Below are 16,970 nucleotides of genomic sequence, written 5' to 3'. Positions count from 1 at the left end.
ATAAGCCAATTTGAAAGAAGTCTTTCCAAGTTGAGCTGCCTGTGTTTAAAAATGTTTCCTATTCATGTTTTTTTTTTTTTAATTTGACTATTTAAATTTTGAATGTTTGTTGTTGTTTATATACACAAGTGTCAAAAGTTACGAACGACTTTTCAGTATATATTAAATTTTGATGATGATGATGCCCCATCTTTGCTAGCTAAGGGTTTCTGGTCTGCTACTCAACTTACAAACCCTTGGCCTATGGTGTTATCAAAAGTCGGGATTTTTTTTTTTCTCGAGTTGTGATTGGAGTTTCTTGATATTGTTCGACCAATCAGCAAATGCTTTTGTACATATGACGATATCTCAATTTGGGATATATCGTGACTCAAAAGTCTCAGGAATGAAAAAAATGGGTAAACAATGATCCCTAACATGCCTAAGATAATGTGGCATTATATAAATGGCTATAGTGTCATCCATGCACATAATGTGATCAGGAATCTGTATTGGAGATACAGACTTGCACCCTTAAGAACAAATAAACATCGCTCGATAGCTACTTCTTAATTATTATTTTTTTTTTAAAAAACGCTCTTTATTTTTGTTGATGATGCTAGTTGTGGGTACATGTATGTGGTAAGATTCGAAATCAGGTGACATAAACAATCCCAACTTTTGATAGCACCATTGGCTAAGGGTGGCTAGCTAAGATAATAATGTCCTGTAACATATAACAACTTTAATTCTGTGACCTGTGTCACAATATTTTTAAAATATAAAAGTTGCATGATCTACAGACAGGTATACAAAACTACAGTTTGAGAAGTTGTTTTAGGTAGTTCTTCTCATGCATGCAAAATTTAGTTTTTATGTTCAGTCTTTGTTGAATATACACAAAAGATTAATACATATGATCCACAAATTTACAAGTCATGTACATGTATATTATAAGTAAACCATGAAATAAGAAAGCTTTAAATTAATGCAGATATTGATTACAAATACTGATATATTCAATATATTGCTTAATTAAAAGTGATGGAAATGTGATTTCTTTGTACAGGAATACAATACTGAAATATATATTTGGCAAATTGTAATAGAAGTTAAATTACACGTAAACTAATGTGTTTTTTTTTTTTTTTGGTTAATGTCCGACTTATTTTAAACCTTTGAATTTTACAGGCTCCCCCATAAAAGAAGAAGACATATGCCTTGTCGGTACAACCCAAGACCTCAGAAATACAGAGGAATTGCTGGATACAACGATTATGTGAGCAACATTGTAACCAATTACTGTGCTTTAACGTCAGCAGATTTATCTTTCAAGTACATGAAGTCCAAGGCATTTATCAACTTTGCAGTACTGGACCATGATTACTTGGACCTGCCATTCACTGAATATTGGATAGATGCAGCTCAGAATGTATGATATTAATGAAATATATTGTTAATTGTAATCTTTTGTAAGAGTAATGATTTATATGTCTTTTGGAAAAGAAAAAAAAAACAAGATGTGTTTGTAAAACACTGATGCCTCCATATGGCAGCTTCTGGCAATGATGAAAGTTGAAGATACATGTATTGATAATTTAAAGTGCTACTGAACTATTCTTATAAGGTTACATTATAAATTCTTGAAATATAAGAATTGGTTTATAATGAATTTTGATATACTTGAAGTGTTTCTTTGGTATGAACAAATTTTAATTTTTCATATCTAGGTTTCAGATAGGGATATTGCCCGCATCGAACACAGAACTAGGAAACAGAATCTGTCGAAAGTTTGGCACCAAGAGAGAGAATGGCGTTTGACAGCTTCCAGGTTTGGGGATATTTGCAAAGCTACTGATCGACGTAACAGACTGAAGCTGTGTTCTAGCATCTTTAAACCTCTTAAACTGAAAACACCAGCTGTCTTACATGGCCAAAAGTATGAAGCTGTAGCAAGACAAACATTTCAAGAAAAAATGGGTTTCAAAGTAAAGACTTGTGGTCTTTTCATAGACTCGGAGAACAATTATTTGGCTGCTTCGCCCGATGGCATTATTGGAGAAAATGCTATTGTTGAAATTAAATGTCCATATAAGGGTAGAGATCGTAAGATTGCTGCAGACAAGTTTTTCCCATTCTTGCTAGAGGATGATGATGGTGTATTGCATTTAAAACAGAATCATAATTATTATATGCAGGTGCAAGGGCAGCTTAATGTTTGTAAAAAAAAAGTGTTTCTTTGTTGTTTACTCATTTGTAGATATTTTTTTGGAAGAAATCAATGTTGATAGAGATTATTTCTGTGGTTGCATGCTACCAAAGTTAGAGTTGTTTTATAAAAACACTACAGAAAATTTCTTGCTGAAAAATTGTAAATTGATGTCATAAATCTGCAGTTTAAGCTTTTTCTTTGAAGACTTGTACATAAATTGTTCATTTCTATATGGATAATATGATGATATTTGCAGGTTTTCTTTTTAGAAAAGCCTTTTACATCTGTTAAGATCAGCACAGTATTTTGATTGTTTATCAAAACTTAACATGGTCATTATAGTGCACTGTTGTAATGGATAACATTTTTTTTATCATTGAAACTATGGTTCTATATTACAAAATGTAGATTTTCAGTAGTCAACCTGGAATTTAGAATAATCCAAGAGAAATGTTTATGAAGTTATTAATGGTTTGTAAAGAGGTGAAGAGGTATATAGAGATAATTACAAAGATGTATCCACTTGCTGCTTTAAGACAAAATTATGTAAGAAACAACAGTTAATTGAGTACAATGTGAAAATGTTAGATTGAATAATGCAAGTGTAACTGAAATCATTGTTTTTATTCTACAACATGTATTAAATAATATTCATTTGAATGGTAGTACATTATTATGAATATTTGTCAACGATGCAAGGTCTAAAATTCAGTATTGAAAAACAAATAAAAATGATTCTAGAGCCTAAAATGGCTTTGCCCTGTGGTAGCTCTTTCTTGAGAATTTTGAAAGTCTTGGCCAGTCCAATGATTCTTTCAACATGAATTCGCTTTGATGCGATTCTTCGGTCTTTAACAACATCTTGTGCCTCAAGTTGGCTTTTTCCTTTCAACATTGTTGGAGTGTTGACCTGAATGTTACGAGGGGCAAACAAATCCTGGACCATGATACCCCTGTCAGCCATTATACTGTCATGGTCTTGGAATTTGTCCTGGTCTCTAAGTAAGTCAGAACGTTCAATAATTTGTCTGTCACTTGTAGCACCACAGTATGCATCGGAAATATAACTGACAGTTCCATGTGGTGTACAACCAATCATCACCTTTAGTGTATTTTTATTCTTGTAATTCGAAAATGTAGCACTCTGGGCATTTACATTCTGGGGCTTATTTATTGGTACCTCAGTGGCATCAATTATCACTCTAGTTTTGCAGAAATTTGCAAAGAAGTCATCAGGCATATATTCATCAATTACAGATCTCGAGGGCCAAATGTTAATCTCTTTAAGTTGGAAGTACATAAAATTGATCCATGTAACAATAATATTTGAAACAGTACTTTCACTGACTTGAAACAAATAACTCAACTCAATGTCTTCTTTAGCTTGTCTCATTTTTATCATAACTAAAAAGAACTGGTCTTGAGGGGAAAGTAAGTTGCTTTTTAGATTCAAATCATGTGCTGCAGGACCAAGTACTTGAAAAAACATCATGAAATGGTCATAATTTTCAAAACCAGTGTAATATTTCACCATTTTATCATTACTTTGCAATTTTTCAATGGAAAACCTGTTGCTTTTTCCAATATCACATTGGACTGACTGATCATGCAGCTTCTTTTCATCACTTTCATAACATTCACAGTCAACATTAACTTCTTGTACAGACTCCACCACCACTTCATTCACAACAAATTCACTACTAGACCCATTTTCACTATGATCTCTAATACATTCACTACTAGACACATTTTCACTATGATCTCTATCACACTTGACTCTTTTACTGTATCTTTGTTCACTTGCGCTGGATGACTCATTCTTACATGCAAAGGAAAAGACAGAAGGAACAGCCTCTGGTTTTAGTCTCTTTCTCTCCCCTTAAAATAAAACAAACTCTATTGTAACCTACTTTCACTTTCACGTGTTTTCTCTTTATTTCGAAAAATAAGGAAACATTTGGGTGTGATTATAATTAAATACACGCTAATTAAATAACTGATAATTCGAGTATGATGAATCGCCAGAGTATGAAAACAGTAGGCTAACGTTAGCCGTGTTAACTGCGCATCGCATTATACAGTTGGGTAAACTGATCGTAAGTCGAACATGACCGCGAGTCGAACGCATTTTAAACCTCACCTACACCTTTTGATAAACAATAAATAGTAGGCAACTCTTGATTATCTGTCTTCTTTTTTATCCATTTAACAAGGTTAGCTTTTTAAAAAAAGCTGAGAGTCAGCCACTGGAATACAGAATGTTTCTTTCTTGTTTTGTGATGGTATATCATTTGTTTTATCCATCATGTTGTGTTCATTAAAAGTCATTGTCGTCTAAGTTAAAATTCGCCCAGTCGTTTTCTTATTTGTAACATAATGCTGTACATAATAAATAATAAAGCATAGAATAAATTTTAGTTAGACTACATCGTGATCTTTATGATGACCTCCAATTAATCTCTCTTGGGCGCGGACATCAGATATGAAGCAATAAAATCAGTTTTGGGAGGGGGGCACAGCCATACATTTTCAGTTGGAGGGACACTATTAACTACCAAAAATTCCTTGACAAGCAGAAAAAAATAAATTTATTAATAAAAAAAAAAGGTCATCAGACGTTTTTATTGAGGGGGCACAAGCATATAGTAGCTATGTTTTATATAGTAGTCTATATATCGGAAAAATTATTGGGGGGGGGGGCACGGCTCCCCCCCCCCCGTGCCCTCCCCGGTTCCTACAGCCATGAGATAAAGTTCGTCTCAGAAATGAACAAAGCCACTATGATCCCAATCATTGAACGTTGAAGAATGTATACATTTTCAATTTTACTGTTAAATTTTATAAATGATATAGATTATGATGCTTAAAAGGAAGGTAGACCTTGGGTTAGATTGTGTTATTTATTATTAGATAAAAGTTTTTAATCGTGCATGTTCGAGGCAATGCATGATAGGGGAAGGGGGAGGGGTGCATACTGTATGTACATGTATATTTAATTCAATTTCTAAATTTAATCATTCATTTTAGTGTTACTAGGAAAGAAAAGAATTGCTTCCAAAATAAAGTAATAAACTGGAAATTCAAAATATTTTATACATACAGTATGTATTCCCTAAAATGATACTGGATTCCATCTCGCTCACTCTCTCTCTAATGGGGGGGGGGGGGGCTGTCTATAAATCCGCGCAGTTTCTCTCAACTCTCAAGTTCTACTGTGGTCACTTTCTCACCTGTGGGCGCGGTTCACGTGCACAAGCGGCACTTACATGTCTATCATCGTGTAAATTATAAGACTTTACACATCTTAAGTGATCTTCTGACGTTTTCATAACTAAGAGATTCTTTTTTTCACTGTTTTGGGACCTTTGTGCAAGTGGATTATTGTGTGAATTCCGACGCGTACATGTCTTATGCAAGGTATTGATCGAGGGAGTCTTGCATCAGGCATTCAGAGGAATACACACAAATCCGTGAACTTGCAACGGCGATTGACTTTTTCTGGGTATATATATCAAGTGTTAAATGTGCTCTGCATATAAACTTCTCATCTTCTATAAGAAGCACTGAAATATTTTCATAGTATCATATTTCCCACATAGAACGATCTCTTCTTTAATTTTTCGTCCAGAACGACGAAGAACAATACAGTCTATAAATAGATCGAGGTCGCGTCTTTGTTTAGAGGGTGTGAAGAATCACGCCCTTTGGTTGGAGCAAATAGCATGAGTTTCTTTAGAACAAGTCGTGTACATCTTTTTCCCAGAATTCCAAATTACGCAAGCGCATTTGCAGTTTCATCCCACCGTAACTAGTCAGCCCGGGGGCTGACTAATCAATTAGAGTTACAGTGTTTACGGTAGTTCCGGATCAGTTTTCATTTATACATTGGTGGTGAAAATTAGTAACGAGATTAATATAAATATTTACATACTGTTAAGAGCCCCATTCTCGTACCTTTCATATAAAATGAGATTTGTTAATTTATTACTCTTCTTTCGTAAGTAATCGAAGTGTATGCAACAACTAAAATTACGACAGTTTCGGATCACTTACGACAGTTGCGGATCATACTAATTACCATTAGGCCCTCCCCAGCTTGACTGTTTAAAAAATATATATGTATACTTTATAGTATAGTAGATATATATTTTAAACAATTAAGCTGGGGAGAGCCTATTCTTATTACTAGTAACGGGATTTTTCGCACCGATATATATACATGATAGTTTGCGCCGATACTCTTCTGCGCTGATATGGTTCGCGCCGCAATGTTTCGTTCCGAATACATGCTATTTATGTTGAGTTTATTATAATATATGTAAATAAATATATTGTTTTTAACAACATTTTTTTTTAATTGAAAAGATTATGTTATAGTTACACTATAGATCTTAATTGGTTAGGTGAAGTATATATATCACGCTTATAAATTAATTAATAATACTGTATATATTATCAAAATGTCACCATTTAAGTAATTATCAAATATTTAAGAAAACACATCGTTATTTTCTCTTAATTCAAAAGAAAGGGATGTTAGTAAAAAAGAATTGAACCACTGAATAATAACTATTAGAATTCTTAATTGGTCTTTTTCGTGGTTTGGGAGAAAAAAAAATTATCCTATACTCGTTTTGTGACGACTTCTGCGGCCTTTTGGTAAAAAAAGACCCTAATTTATTTCTCATAAACATTGTTTATTGTCAAAGTAAAACAATAAAATGTTGAAATAAAATAAGATGTTTCCCTAGCTACCCTATTTTTTTTTCAAAGAATGGATTAGAAATTAAACTCTTTGTCTAGGCCTTATTTAGAAAGATGAAGAAATAGAAAATAAATTTTAACTGTTATATCAATTTGTTTGTTTGTTTTGTTTTGTTGTTTTTTTTTTGTTTTTTGTTTTTTTTTGTTTTTTTTTTTTTGTTTTGTTTTTTTTTTATGGAAAATGTTTCAATAATTTGTCATTATGTAGAATTATGGATATGGATTATGCAGTAAAAATATAAAAATATGAATTATCTTTCAGAAAAAAGTGAAATTAATTTAATATCAAACACCTGATCAGATTCCAACGAACCAGGCCAAATTTTAAGTTTTGAAGCTGGTGATATTACAAAATGATATATATGTGGATTTATTCTAACAGAAGTAAATGTATTTTAAATGAAAACAAATATCAGACTTGCATGTTTTTCGAAAAGTAGATCGAAGTACAGATCGAGGCATCCACGCAGTTTTAATGAATTAAGATAAAAAAAAAATAATTTTTTATTTGAATATCACCAACAATTTACAGTGGATTATAGAGGTTAAAAAACAATGTACAGAATGATAATTACAGAGTTTATAACTTATTGATTACATTCTTTAAGACATTAGAAAATTATATAATAAATTTTTCTACATTGCAAATCCTTTAAATTTGAATATTTAATTAAGAAGATCTGACGCTCCACAAGCACGAAGTATATTTTTGAACATAATATTTTACTGTAAATTTAGTTTGAAAATGTTCATTGAAAAGTCTAGCTGCAACCCCTCCCCTAATTTTTTGCAGCACGGTCAAATCGCCCCGTTTTATGTAGCCAAAAAGCTTATTGTTGAAACAGTTGTACCCCCTCCCCCCCAACCGCATAGAATTTTCGAGATTGGATAATTACTTCTTTGTTTTTGCTGGCTCATGGCGCAGTCTTCACAACAATTTTTTTCAACGCATGCCCGTCGGGCATCTCATCTACTACTTTTACCAAGTTTACATGCCCTACTCAAAATTTAACTTCATGAAATAAAAAAAAAAAATGCTGTCTTTACAGTGTATGAACCATTGTTTATACAAGAATGGACCAACAACCAAATATTTCCAAGATTGAAAAATATTCTTTCGGGTGGTCAAGAACATAAACTTTTTATTGCTGGAATGCATTTCCGAAAATTTTGCAATGTATAGTAGTTTATCATTACGGAAAAACATGCATGCAGTTTTTAACATACTGAATTTGGATTCCATGTGAAAATCCTACAGTGTAATTACAGTTTGTGTACACATCTCGTGCATTTCAACAAAAGTAGAAAGACGACAGGGATTAGTTAGTTACGCTTCATTGCATATGACACCTGTGAAATTGATTTCAAATGTGTATGCACTTCTTTGGTCAACTTATTTAGTATATATACTCGTTTGTTTTAATGATACTGTTACATTAGGTAATAAAAAATAAATTTCACCTATTTACTTGACTACTGACGGCATATTTATTTGGTACATTAAATACATTTATAAAACGGCTGTTAAAAAAAGGTCAGTGAATCTACAATAAATAATAAATCTACCAAAATGTGGTAATCATTGCTATTTTTGAAGAAATCTGAATTTAATAAACGAGTATTGAACAATTGAACATGTTGAAAAAGAAGGGGGGGGGGGGTAACGATAACTTCTGACGTAAATGTAATTTCTTTTTATTTTACTTACCGAGGTATTTTACTAAACTACTATTCAAATTTTCACACAAAAAAATCAAGAAATGCCAATTAGAAACAAAAAGGGAAAAGGAGTTGTCGTGGAATAAAATACCGTACACACTTTAATATCAGAAACGAAAGTATAGATTGCAATCCACTGTGTAAAATATTTTTACATAAAAGTCAGTCTACAATGGAGAAAACATTACACATGCCCAGCGGGCATGTGAATCTTCATTTTTTACATGCCCGCCCGCAATTTTACCAGGTCCCGGGCATCAGACTCCCGGGTTATTTCGAAGACTGATGGCGGGTGTGACTGGTCAACTTACTTCTCCTAGGCACCTGATCCCACCTCTGGAATTTCCGGGGGTTCGTGTTTTATATCCTTTTCACAGATTTGTATTGTCTGTAGATTTTCTTGAGATCGATTCCGTTCCCTATCTTCACCTTTTTCTGGTACGTTGTCTTGAATCCCCCCCCCCCTTTTTAAAAAACAACGATGCTGCAAGTATATTTGCGCCAGTTCCAGAAAAAAATAAGATTTGTTGAGATCTCAGGAAAATAGGGGCCGTAACAGAGGATTAACATTTGATTAAAGAAAAAGAAAAACGAAAGCTTATAGAGATAATTTGAATGGTTTTAAAATCCGCATGAAAGATTTAAAAATTTCTGAAGAAATAAATATTCAACATCAAATTTTTATGCAATTTTGTAAATCGTTTTATGTCTTCTGATTTTAAAATATGTCAAATTGAATTTGTTTCATGGCAAGATTGTTTAGATTGAAACTATTTTGCGTTGAATAAAGTAATCGAACTTTAAGAAAATTAGTCCTATCATAGAAAGTTGTGAAACTTCAAACAATAAATTGAGTTCTGACCACATAAATTCGCCTGAAATGAATACTTTAAGCATTCGAAATGTTACCTTAGAAAAGACTTCTAGTTGTAAAAAATGAAGATAACAAACAGTGATCGATGTCAAAAAAAAAAAAAAAAAAAAAAAAAAAAAGCAAAACGTTTTTTTCTTTTTTGCCATAACTTCAAATTGGGCTTCAAACATGTTCAACGGAGGATGAAAAAAAGAGAGACAAAGCATATAAAACTGGGGAAAAAAAATGAATACAGAGAGAAATAAAGATAAAATCAACAGAAAAGGTGGAGGATCGATGAAAAATTTTGCCGCAAATTGATAATGTTGACTGAATGCTACATTACATGTATTACTTTCCTCCTTCAATTTAAAATTATTTCCAGTATTACCAACAACGTTTCACAATCTTCCTTGATATTAAAATAAATTTAATGAAAATCATGTCAAAATGTTTGGTATGAATCAAAATCTATCTATAAAAGAAAAAGACGAGATTAAAAAAAATCTTTTCAGAAGTTTGTCTATTTAATATGTTAATGTCATGAAAAGCAGTTCTTATTAACAATTATGTAATTCATGCGACTGGGAATAAATGGCGTTCGACTTCATATCTAGCCGTTCGACTTGTGGTCGAATGTGTTCGACTTACGATCTATTTGGTATCTCGGGCTTTTTCTTTTAAAAACAATTGTTTCATTCAGTTGCCACAGTAAACAACACGCTAAAATGACGCTTTAGGCACACATTTCGATACATCTCTGGGTTTATGGCACGCATAATGTACCCTGTTGTCAACACTGTCGGTGAATATAGATAGGCGTTCGACTTGCGATCTAATTCACGTTACGATGATTTTGAGCTAAGAACCAATTATTTAAAAACGTAGTTAATTAGATCAACAACTAGTTTACCATAACGAACTAACCAAGTAGTGTTGATTGAATGTAATCATCGGGTGTGAAATGATCTCCACACACCCGGTCATGAGCAGCCGGCTCCCATAACTTTCTTGATTTTACATCCAATCTTCGAATCGCGATTTCAATTTTAGATCGGGATTCGAAGGGAACAGATGTCCACCTTTCTTACTTTTACACGTAGGTACACAACAATACACTGGCATATCGACGATTTATCCTTAACGCGGTTTCTAACTATTATAAAGTAGACAAATGTGGCGACGTATCTATACCTCATAGTACACGAGCGCCACCTGGGGGAGATAACTCTTCTTGGCGGACCCTATTACTGACTTTGGCCATTTTGTTGTTAAAGTAAGGTGAGTTATTGGCTTTGGTCATTTTGTTGATGAGGCAAGGTGAATTACTGCCCTTTGCTATTTTATTGATAAGGTAAGGTGAATTACTGGCCTTTGCTATTTTGTTGATGAGGTAAGGTGTTTTACTGGCTTTGGCTATTTTTTTGATGAGATAAGGTGTATTAGGTGTCATAACAGTATTTCACTTGAGGTTCACGTCAAATCATGGCTGACGCAAAATAATTCCTGAATCTTCCCTTCCGACTTGGGCATTTTAACACGAGACTGGAGCTGAATTTTTTTATGAGATGAAAAACAATATGTAAACTTCCTGTATTGACTAGATTCATTATAATTTAGGGCGTGCTGATTTTTCTATATACTTTATTTGAGTGGGGGGGGGGGGATTAGGTCCTGGACTTGATTTTCAAGCACCTGCTCGACTTCGACCGAAACAAACTTGCGTGCCTTGCTGGATGGCTATGTATTTTTTGGTACTTTTACAAGATCTGAAAAGGAAACTTCTCAAAAGTTTTTCAATTAATACCACCTACTCAAAGTTGTGCATTTTTGGTAAGAATATATAGCAAAATTTAATACTGTTGTACAACCTTTACTGGCTTTAGCCATTTGAGTGTTCGTTTCTTGGTATGTGTAAATATGGAATGGATCATGCAAAGGAAAAGAATATGTCCTTATTAGATGTTTTCACAAATTCTGTAAAAGTCCTTGGTCTTCTGACATTCCACTTCTCGGAGCTTGAGGTCAAGATGGCGTTTATGTCTTCTGCACAATCGTACAATCAGGAGGAAGGAATGAAACAATATTTTCTTGTTGGGTCAGACAATAGTTATTCCTGTTTTCATCTTAAAAGTAGTTTTGTCAAGGTTCTGAAATTTGGCTTTTTAGGTCACCTGAGTCACTCAGGTGACCTATTGCTATCTGTTTTCGTCCGTCGTCATGAACCAATTTCAACCAAATTTGGCATATAGCATCTATGGATGAAGGGAAACAAAAATTTTGAATTTCATGGTCCCTGCCCCCCTGGGGCCTGAGGGGTGGGGCTAAAACCATCAAAATTAATGCAATCTTTTAAAATCTTCTTCTTTACTCCTGGACATCAAGCAGTCAAACTGTTGGTATAATTGTAATAAGCATTGAGACCTCTACCAAAATTATGAAATTCATGGCCCCTGGGTCAGGGGTTCTGGTGCTAGGGTGGGGCTATATAGATCATATAGTGAGAGTGCATTATTTCTTTGAAAATCTTCTTCTCTGCTCCTGGGTATTCAATAAACTAACTAAGTACATAGTTATGGAGAGCAAGAGTGCCTCTTCCAGAATTGTGAATTTCATGGCCCCAGGGTCAGGGGTTCTTGTGTTACGGCAGGGCTCTATTGATTATATAGTGAAAATGCATTAATTCTTTGAAAATCTTCTTCTCTCCTTCTGGGTATTAAATAAACTAACTTAGTGCATAGTTATGTTGATCAAGAGTGCCTATTCTAAAATTGTGAATTTCATGGCCCCAGGGTCAGGGGTTCTGGTGTTAGGGCGGGGCTCTATTAATTATATATATTGAAAATACATTAATTCACTGAAAATCTTCTCTGCTCCTGGGTATTAAATTAACTCACTAAGAACATATTTATGGTGAGCATGGCTGCCTTTTCAGATATTGTGAATTTCATGGCCCCTGGGTCAGTGGTTCTGGTGTTAGGGTGGGGCTTTATTGATTATATAGTAAAATTTCATTAATTCTTTGAAAATCTTCTTCTCTGCTTCTGGATATTAAATTAACTAACTTAGTGCATAGTTATGATGATCAATAGCGCCTCTTTCAAAATTGTGAATTTCATGGCCCCTGGGTCAGGAGTTCTGGTGTTAGGGCAGGGCTCTATTAATTTTATAGTGAAAATGCATTAATTCTTTGAAAATCTTCTTCTCTGCTTCTGGGTATTAAATAAACTAACTAAGAATATAGTTATGGTGAGCATGGCTGCCTTTTCAGAAATTGTGAATTTCATGGCCCATGGGTCAGGGGTTCTGGTGTTAGGGTGAGGCTCTATTGATTATACAGTAAAATTGCATTAATTCTTTGAAAATCTTCTTCTCTGCTCCTGGGTATTAAATAAACTAACTTAGTGCATATTTATGAAGAGCAAGAGTGCCTCTTCCAGAATTGTGAATTTCATGGCCCCTGGGTCAGGGGTTCTGGTGTTGATTGTGAAAATGCATTAATTCTTTGAAAATCTTCTTCTCTGCTCCTGGATATTAAATAAACTAAGTACAAAGTTATGATGAGCATGGCTGCCTCCTCAGAAATTATGAATTTCATGGCCCCTGGGTCAGGGGTTCTGGTGTTAGGGCGGAGCTCTATTGATTATATAGGGAAAATGCATAAAATCTTTCAAAATCTTCTTCTCTGCACTTGGGTATTTTTCAAACAAAGGAAGTGCATGGTTATGATAAAGAAGAATGCCTCTTCCAAAATCTTGAAGTCATGGCCCCTGGGTCAGGTGATCTGGTGAAGGGGGCAGGGGGGCTCTATTGATTATATTGTGAAAATGCATAATTTTGTAACGGGATGGCACTCAGTCACTGGGGTGTATTAACTGATTAACGGTAATTTGAACACCCAGAAATTTACTAACTTTAAACCAATTTATTTTTAAATTAAATGATGGACTCCAGTAAATAATTAAAATAAGATTTAAATAGCTTGAGATGATGGTTTATTCTGGCTTAATCTCAATTAACAAATCAAATAAAATTTAATCAATGATAAAAATTCAATTAAGAAAAATACAATAAAAAAAAATAATGGCTGCAGTCGTCTTAACCCCAAATTCCCAAAAATATTAAATTTCCCTAAGACATATTAATTAATATTGTGAAACGGCTCTAATAAATAAATAGGCCTAGCTAAATTTCTTCAAATTACTGAGTTACTAATAGAAATAAAGAAAAATTCCCCAAAAGTTCTTAAAATTTCACCTACATCTTATCCTAAAAGCCCAAAAATCTGGAGTCCCCGTTGTACAACGGGTGCTCACTTATATACCCTCGGGGAACGGTATCCGTTCCAAAACAACACGGAATCCGTTGGAAAGCAACGGAATCCGATAGAAAAATACAACGGAAAATAGTTCCCATCTATAAAAAATTACTTTAACAAGTTTAAAATACGAATAAAATATAACTCTAATTCATTAATATATTATGCAACATAATTAATTACCTTAAAGCTCATTTTTCTAATTAATAGAAAAATCTGTCAGCGCATAAATATCTGGGGTGCGCGGATCAAAGAAGTAAACGAAAATTCACCCATAATGCATTGCGCCGAAATGTAAATAGAAAACTAAGACTGTCTGCAGCTACCAACACGTGTTTGCACAATACAGGTAAAATACCAGTAAAAAACGTAATTTTCTTAAAACATTTAGTAGATCATGCTCTAGTTACAGCATTTATGCAATTATTTCAACAAGGACATCGTTAAATATGAAAGAATATGCATATATTACATGTGTTCGTTCTACTTTCACTTTACATACGATGACATGAAAAGTTGTGAATCCAAATTTAGAACATTAAGTAATAAACATACAATACATATGATCAAAATACTCGAATTATGAATCATTTATAGAGGTAGATTAATATGACAAGATTTGTATTTTAAATACAAATAAAATATGGAAACTTGAAATGATCAAACTTTACAATTTCTTTCAAAATATTTTTTTGCACTACTGGTTATAAAGCAAAGAAACAAGTGTAAAGTTATGATATGCAAGGGTGCTTCTTCCAGAATTGTGAGTTCATGGCCAATGGGTCATATGTTCTGATGTAAGGATGGGGCTTTATTTACTTAAAAATAAAGTGAAAATGCATTTCTTTGAAAATCTTCTATGTTTCTGGGCATATTCTGGGCAAACAGGGTAAAAATTTTAATATGCAACATGTGCAAGGGTATTTTTACCAGAATTTTGAACACCTGGACCATTTAGTCAAGTGTTCTGGTCCTGGCCAGGGCTCTATTAACTTGTATTCTGCTGAACACAGTTATTCCCCTTTTCCATTCACCTTTGATAATTAATCACTGTAAATAATGTACTTGAAAGGTTAATAGAATAAGGGAATTATGCAAGAATATTTATTATATAATTAAAAAAAAAGTACTTTCAAAATTTTAATGATCAGGTAGACTTGGAAATAATAAATGAATAAAAATGAGACAAAAATAACATCTTTTTAAATGTTCTTCAAAGGCCAAGAGAGGCCACCATGAGAAGTAAAAATATGGGGTTAAAAAATAGACAGTTTGTTAATAGTCTGTATGGTAATAGATATAAATGGGGGGCAGATGGATACTAGACCAATTATTTTGTTGATGCTAATCATACTATTTTTCTTGCTTTTGGGCACAAAAGCTTCATTTATCAGTTTATGGATCCTCTAAATTGTTGTAATGTACTCAGGTGACCGTTAAGGCCCTTGGGCCTCTTGTTATAAAACCTCATACTTTTAAGAATTAAATGAAATTCGCTTGAGTCATGGAAAAATTCTTTTTTCTTCAATTTTTACCTTTTTGTATCATGTCTCTGTAAAGCTAAGCTACATCAGAAACATTACGTTAATGTTCAATACCTATGGTATGTAATCTATTGTGATGTAAACAATATACATATAAAGTTTATATTTATGCATGAAATTACAAAATGACTACAAATAAGCATGACTTATGTCTGTAAGATGAATAAAACAATAGAAGAGGTTATATATTTTTACAATTACCATTAATTTATTGACAGTTGTTTAAGAACAGATTTAGTTTGCAGTCTGATATTACAGAAGTTTGGAGGTTTTTATTTCTATTGTTTTCTTTTCTTCATTTGAATGGTACAGACTAGATTGGGTTGATATAATTATTTGTTTTACATGTTATAAATGTTTAAATATTATTCAGATTGAGTACATATTTATTTTACAGCTGAATGGTACAGACTAGATTTGGTTGATATAATTATTTGTTATACAGTTAAATGTTATACAGATTGAGTACATATTTATTTTACAGCTGAATGGTACAGACTAGATTTGGTTGATATAATTATTTGTTTTACAGTTAAATGTCATACAGATTGAGTACATATTTATTTTACAGCTGAATGGTACAGACTAGATTTGGTTGATATAATTATTTGTTTTACAGTTAAATGTTATACAGATTGAGTACATATTTATTTTACAGCTGAATGGTACGGAGATTGGATGGAGTCTGGGCTTCATGATTGACTCCAGTTCAGATTTACCAACCACTAAGAGGGAGTACTATATGACGAATCTCGCCTTCGCTCTATTGACGACTCTCTTCATCCTCTTTATACTCATCTCTGTGGGCTTCGCTTGTCATGCTGTCAAATTCCACCGTCAGAGACAGAGAGGATTAATCTACCACCAGGCCCCCAAAACAGACAGTTACGGAGCAATACAATAAAAGGCTACACTAAAAAAATGATAAGAAAGGTTATGTGATTAGAGAAGGTGGGAATTAGACAGTTTCTGAGTCAGCAATGGTTGTATTATTACCCGGTTTGCAATTACAATAAATGTGTGTATGTATGTGGGTGTGTATGTGCGTACATGTGATGGATATTGGTTGTATTCTTACTAAAGATATTCTGTGATATTACTGTGTATTTTCAACCCCCATTAGCGGATTTGGATTTATTTTTTCTGTTTTAATTTGTGAAATTAAAAACAGATTTATCTTGATTGGATACCAAATGATCAAGGACAAGAAATAAAACATTCAAAATTATTTGTGGTGTGCTTAGCTTGTTTTAAAATATAAATTATTCGCTATATTATCAATAGAACCTAACCGTATTACCAGAACCTCTGATCCAGGGGCCACATAATTCATAACTTTGGGAGAAACATCCTTGCTCATCATAACCATTCACTTAGCATGTCTGCTATAAAAGATTTTCTTTAAAAAAAAAAAGCAAAATTTTCACTATATGGTCATTAGAGCCCCGCCCTAACAACACCAGAACCCCTGACCCAGAGACCATGAAATTCAAAATTTTGAAAGAGGCACTCTTCCATATCATAACCATGTACTTAGTATGTTTGCTAAATACCCAGAAGTAGAAAAGATTTTTTTAAAAA

At 33.3% G+C, this 16,970-nt stretch overlaps 2 protein-coding genes across 2 annotated transcripts in view; both read left to right on the top strand.

Annotated features, from left to right (window-relative positions):
* LOC133192592 (ectonucleoside triphosphate diphosphohydrolase 8-like) overlaps window positions 1–16,617 on the top strand; it is a 47,845-nt gene extending 31,228 nt beyond the window's left edge. The window contains exon 12 of the mRNA XM_061328586.1: window positions 16,048–16,617. Coding sequence (XP_061184570.1) covers window positions 16,048–16,293 — 246 coding nt within the window. The 3' untranslated portion in view covers window positions 16,294–16,617. The remainder of the gene's footprint in view (window positions 1–16,047) is intronic.
* On the top strand, window positions 1,177–2,300 carry LOC133180023 (uncharacterized). The gene is made up of 2 exons (XM_061314643.1): window positions 1,177–1,411; window positions 1,710–2,300. The coding sequence occupies exons 1-2, from the start codon at window positions 1,196–1,198 to the stop codon at window positions 2,265–2,267; spliced, it is 774 nt and encodes a 257-aa protein (XP_061170627.1). The 5' UTR covers window positions 1,177–1,195; the 3' UTR covers window positions 2,268–2,300.
* Window positions 16,618–16,970: the final 353 nt, after the last annotated feature.

The sequence above is a fragment of the Saccostrea echinata genome, unplaced genomic scaffold (assembly GCF_033153115.1).
Source record: "Saccostrea echinata isolate AGI-Se365-2 ecotype Australia unplaced genomic scaffold, CSIRO_AGI_Sech_v1 ptg000001l, whole genome shotgun sequence".
Taxonomy (NCBI): domain Eukaryota; kingdom Metazoa; phylum Mollusca; class Bivalvia; order Ostreida; family Ostreidae; genus Saccostrea; species Saccostrea echinata.
Note: the sequence above shows the minus strand (reverse complement) of the source record. Positions and strands in the feature narration are given on the sequence as shown.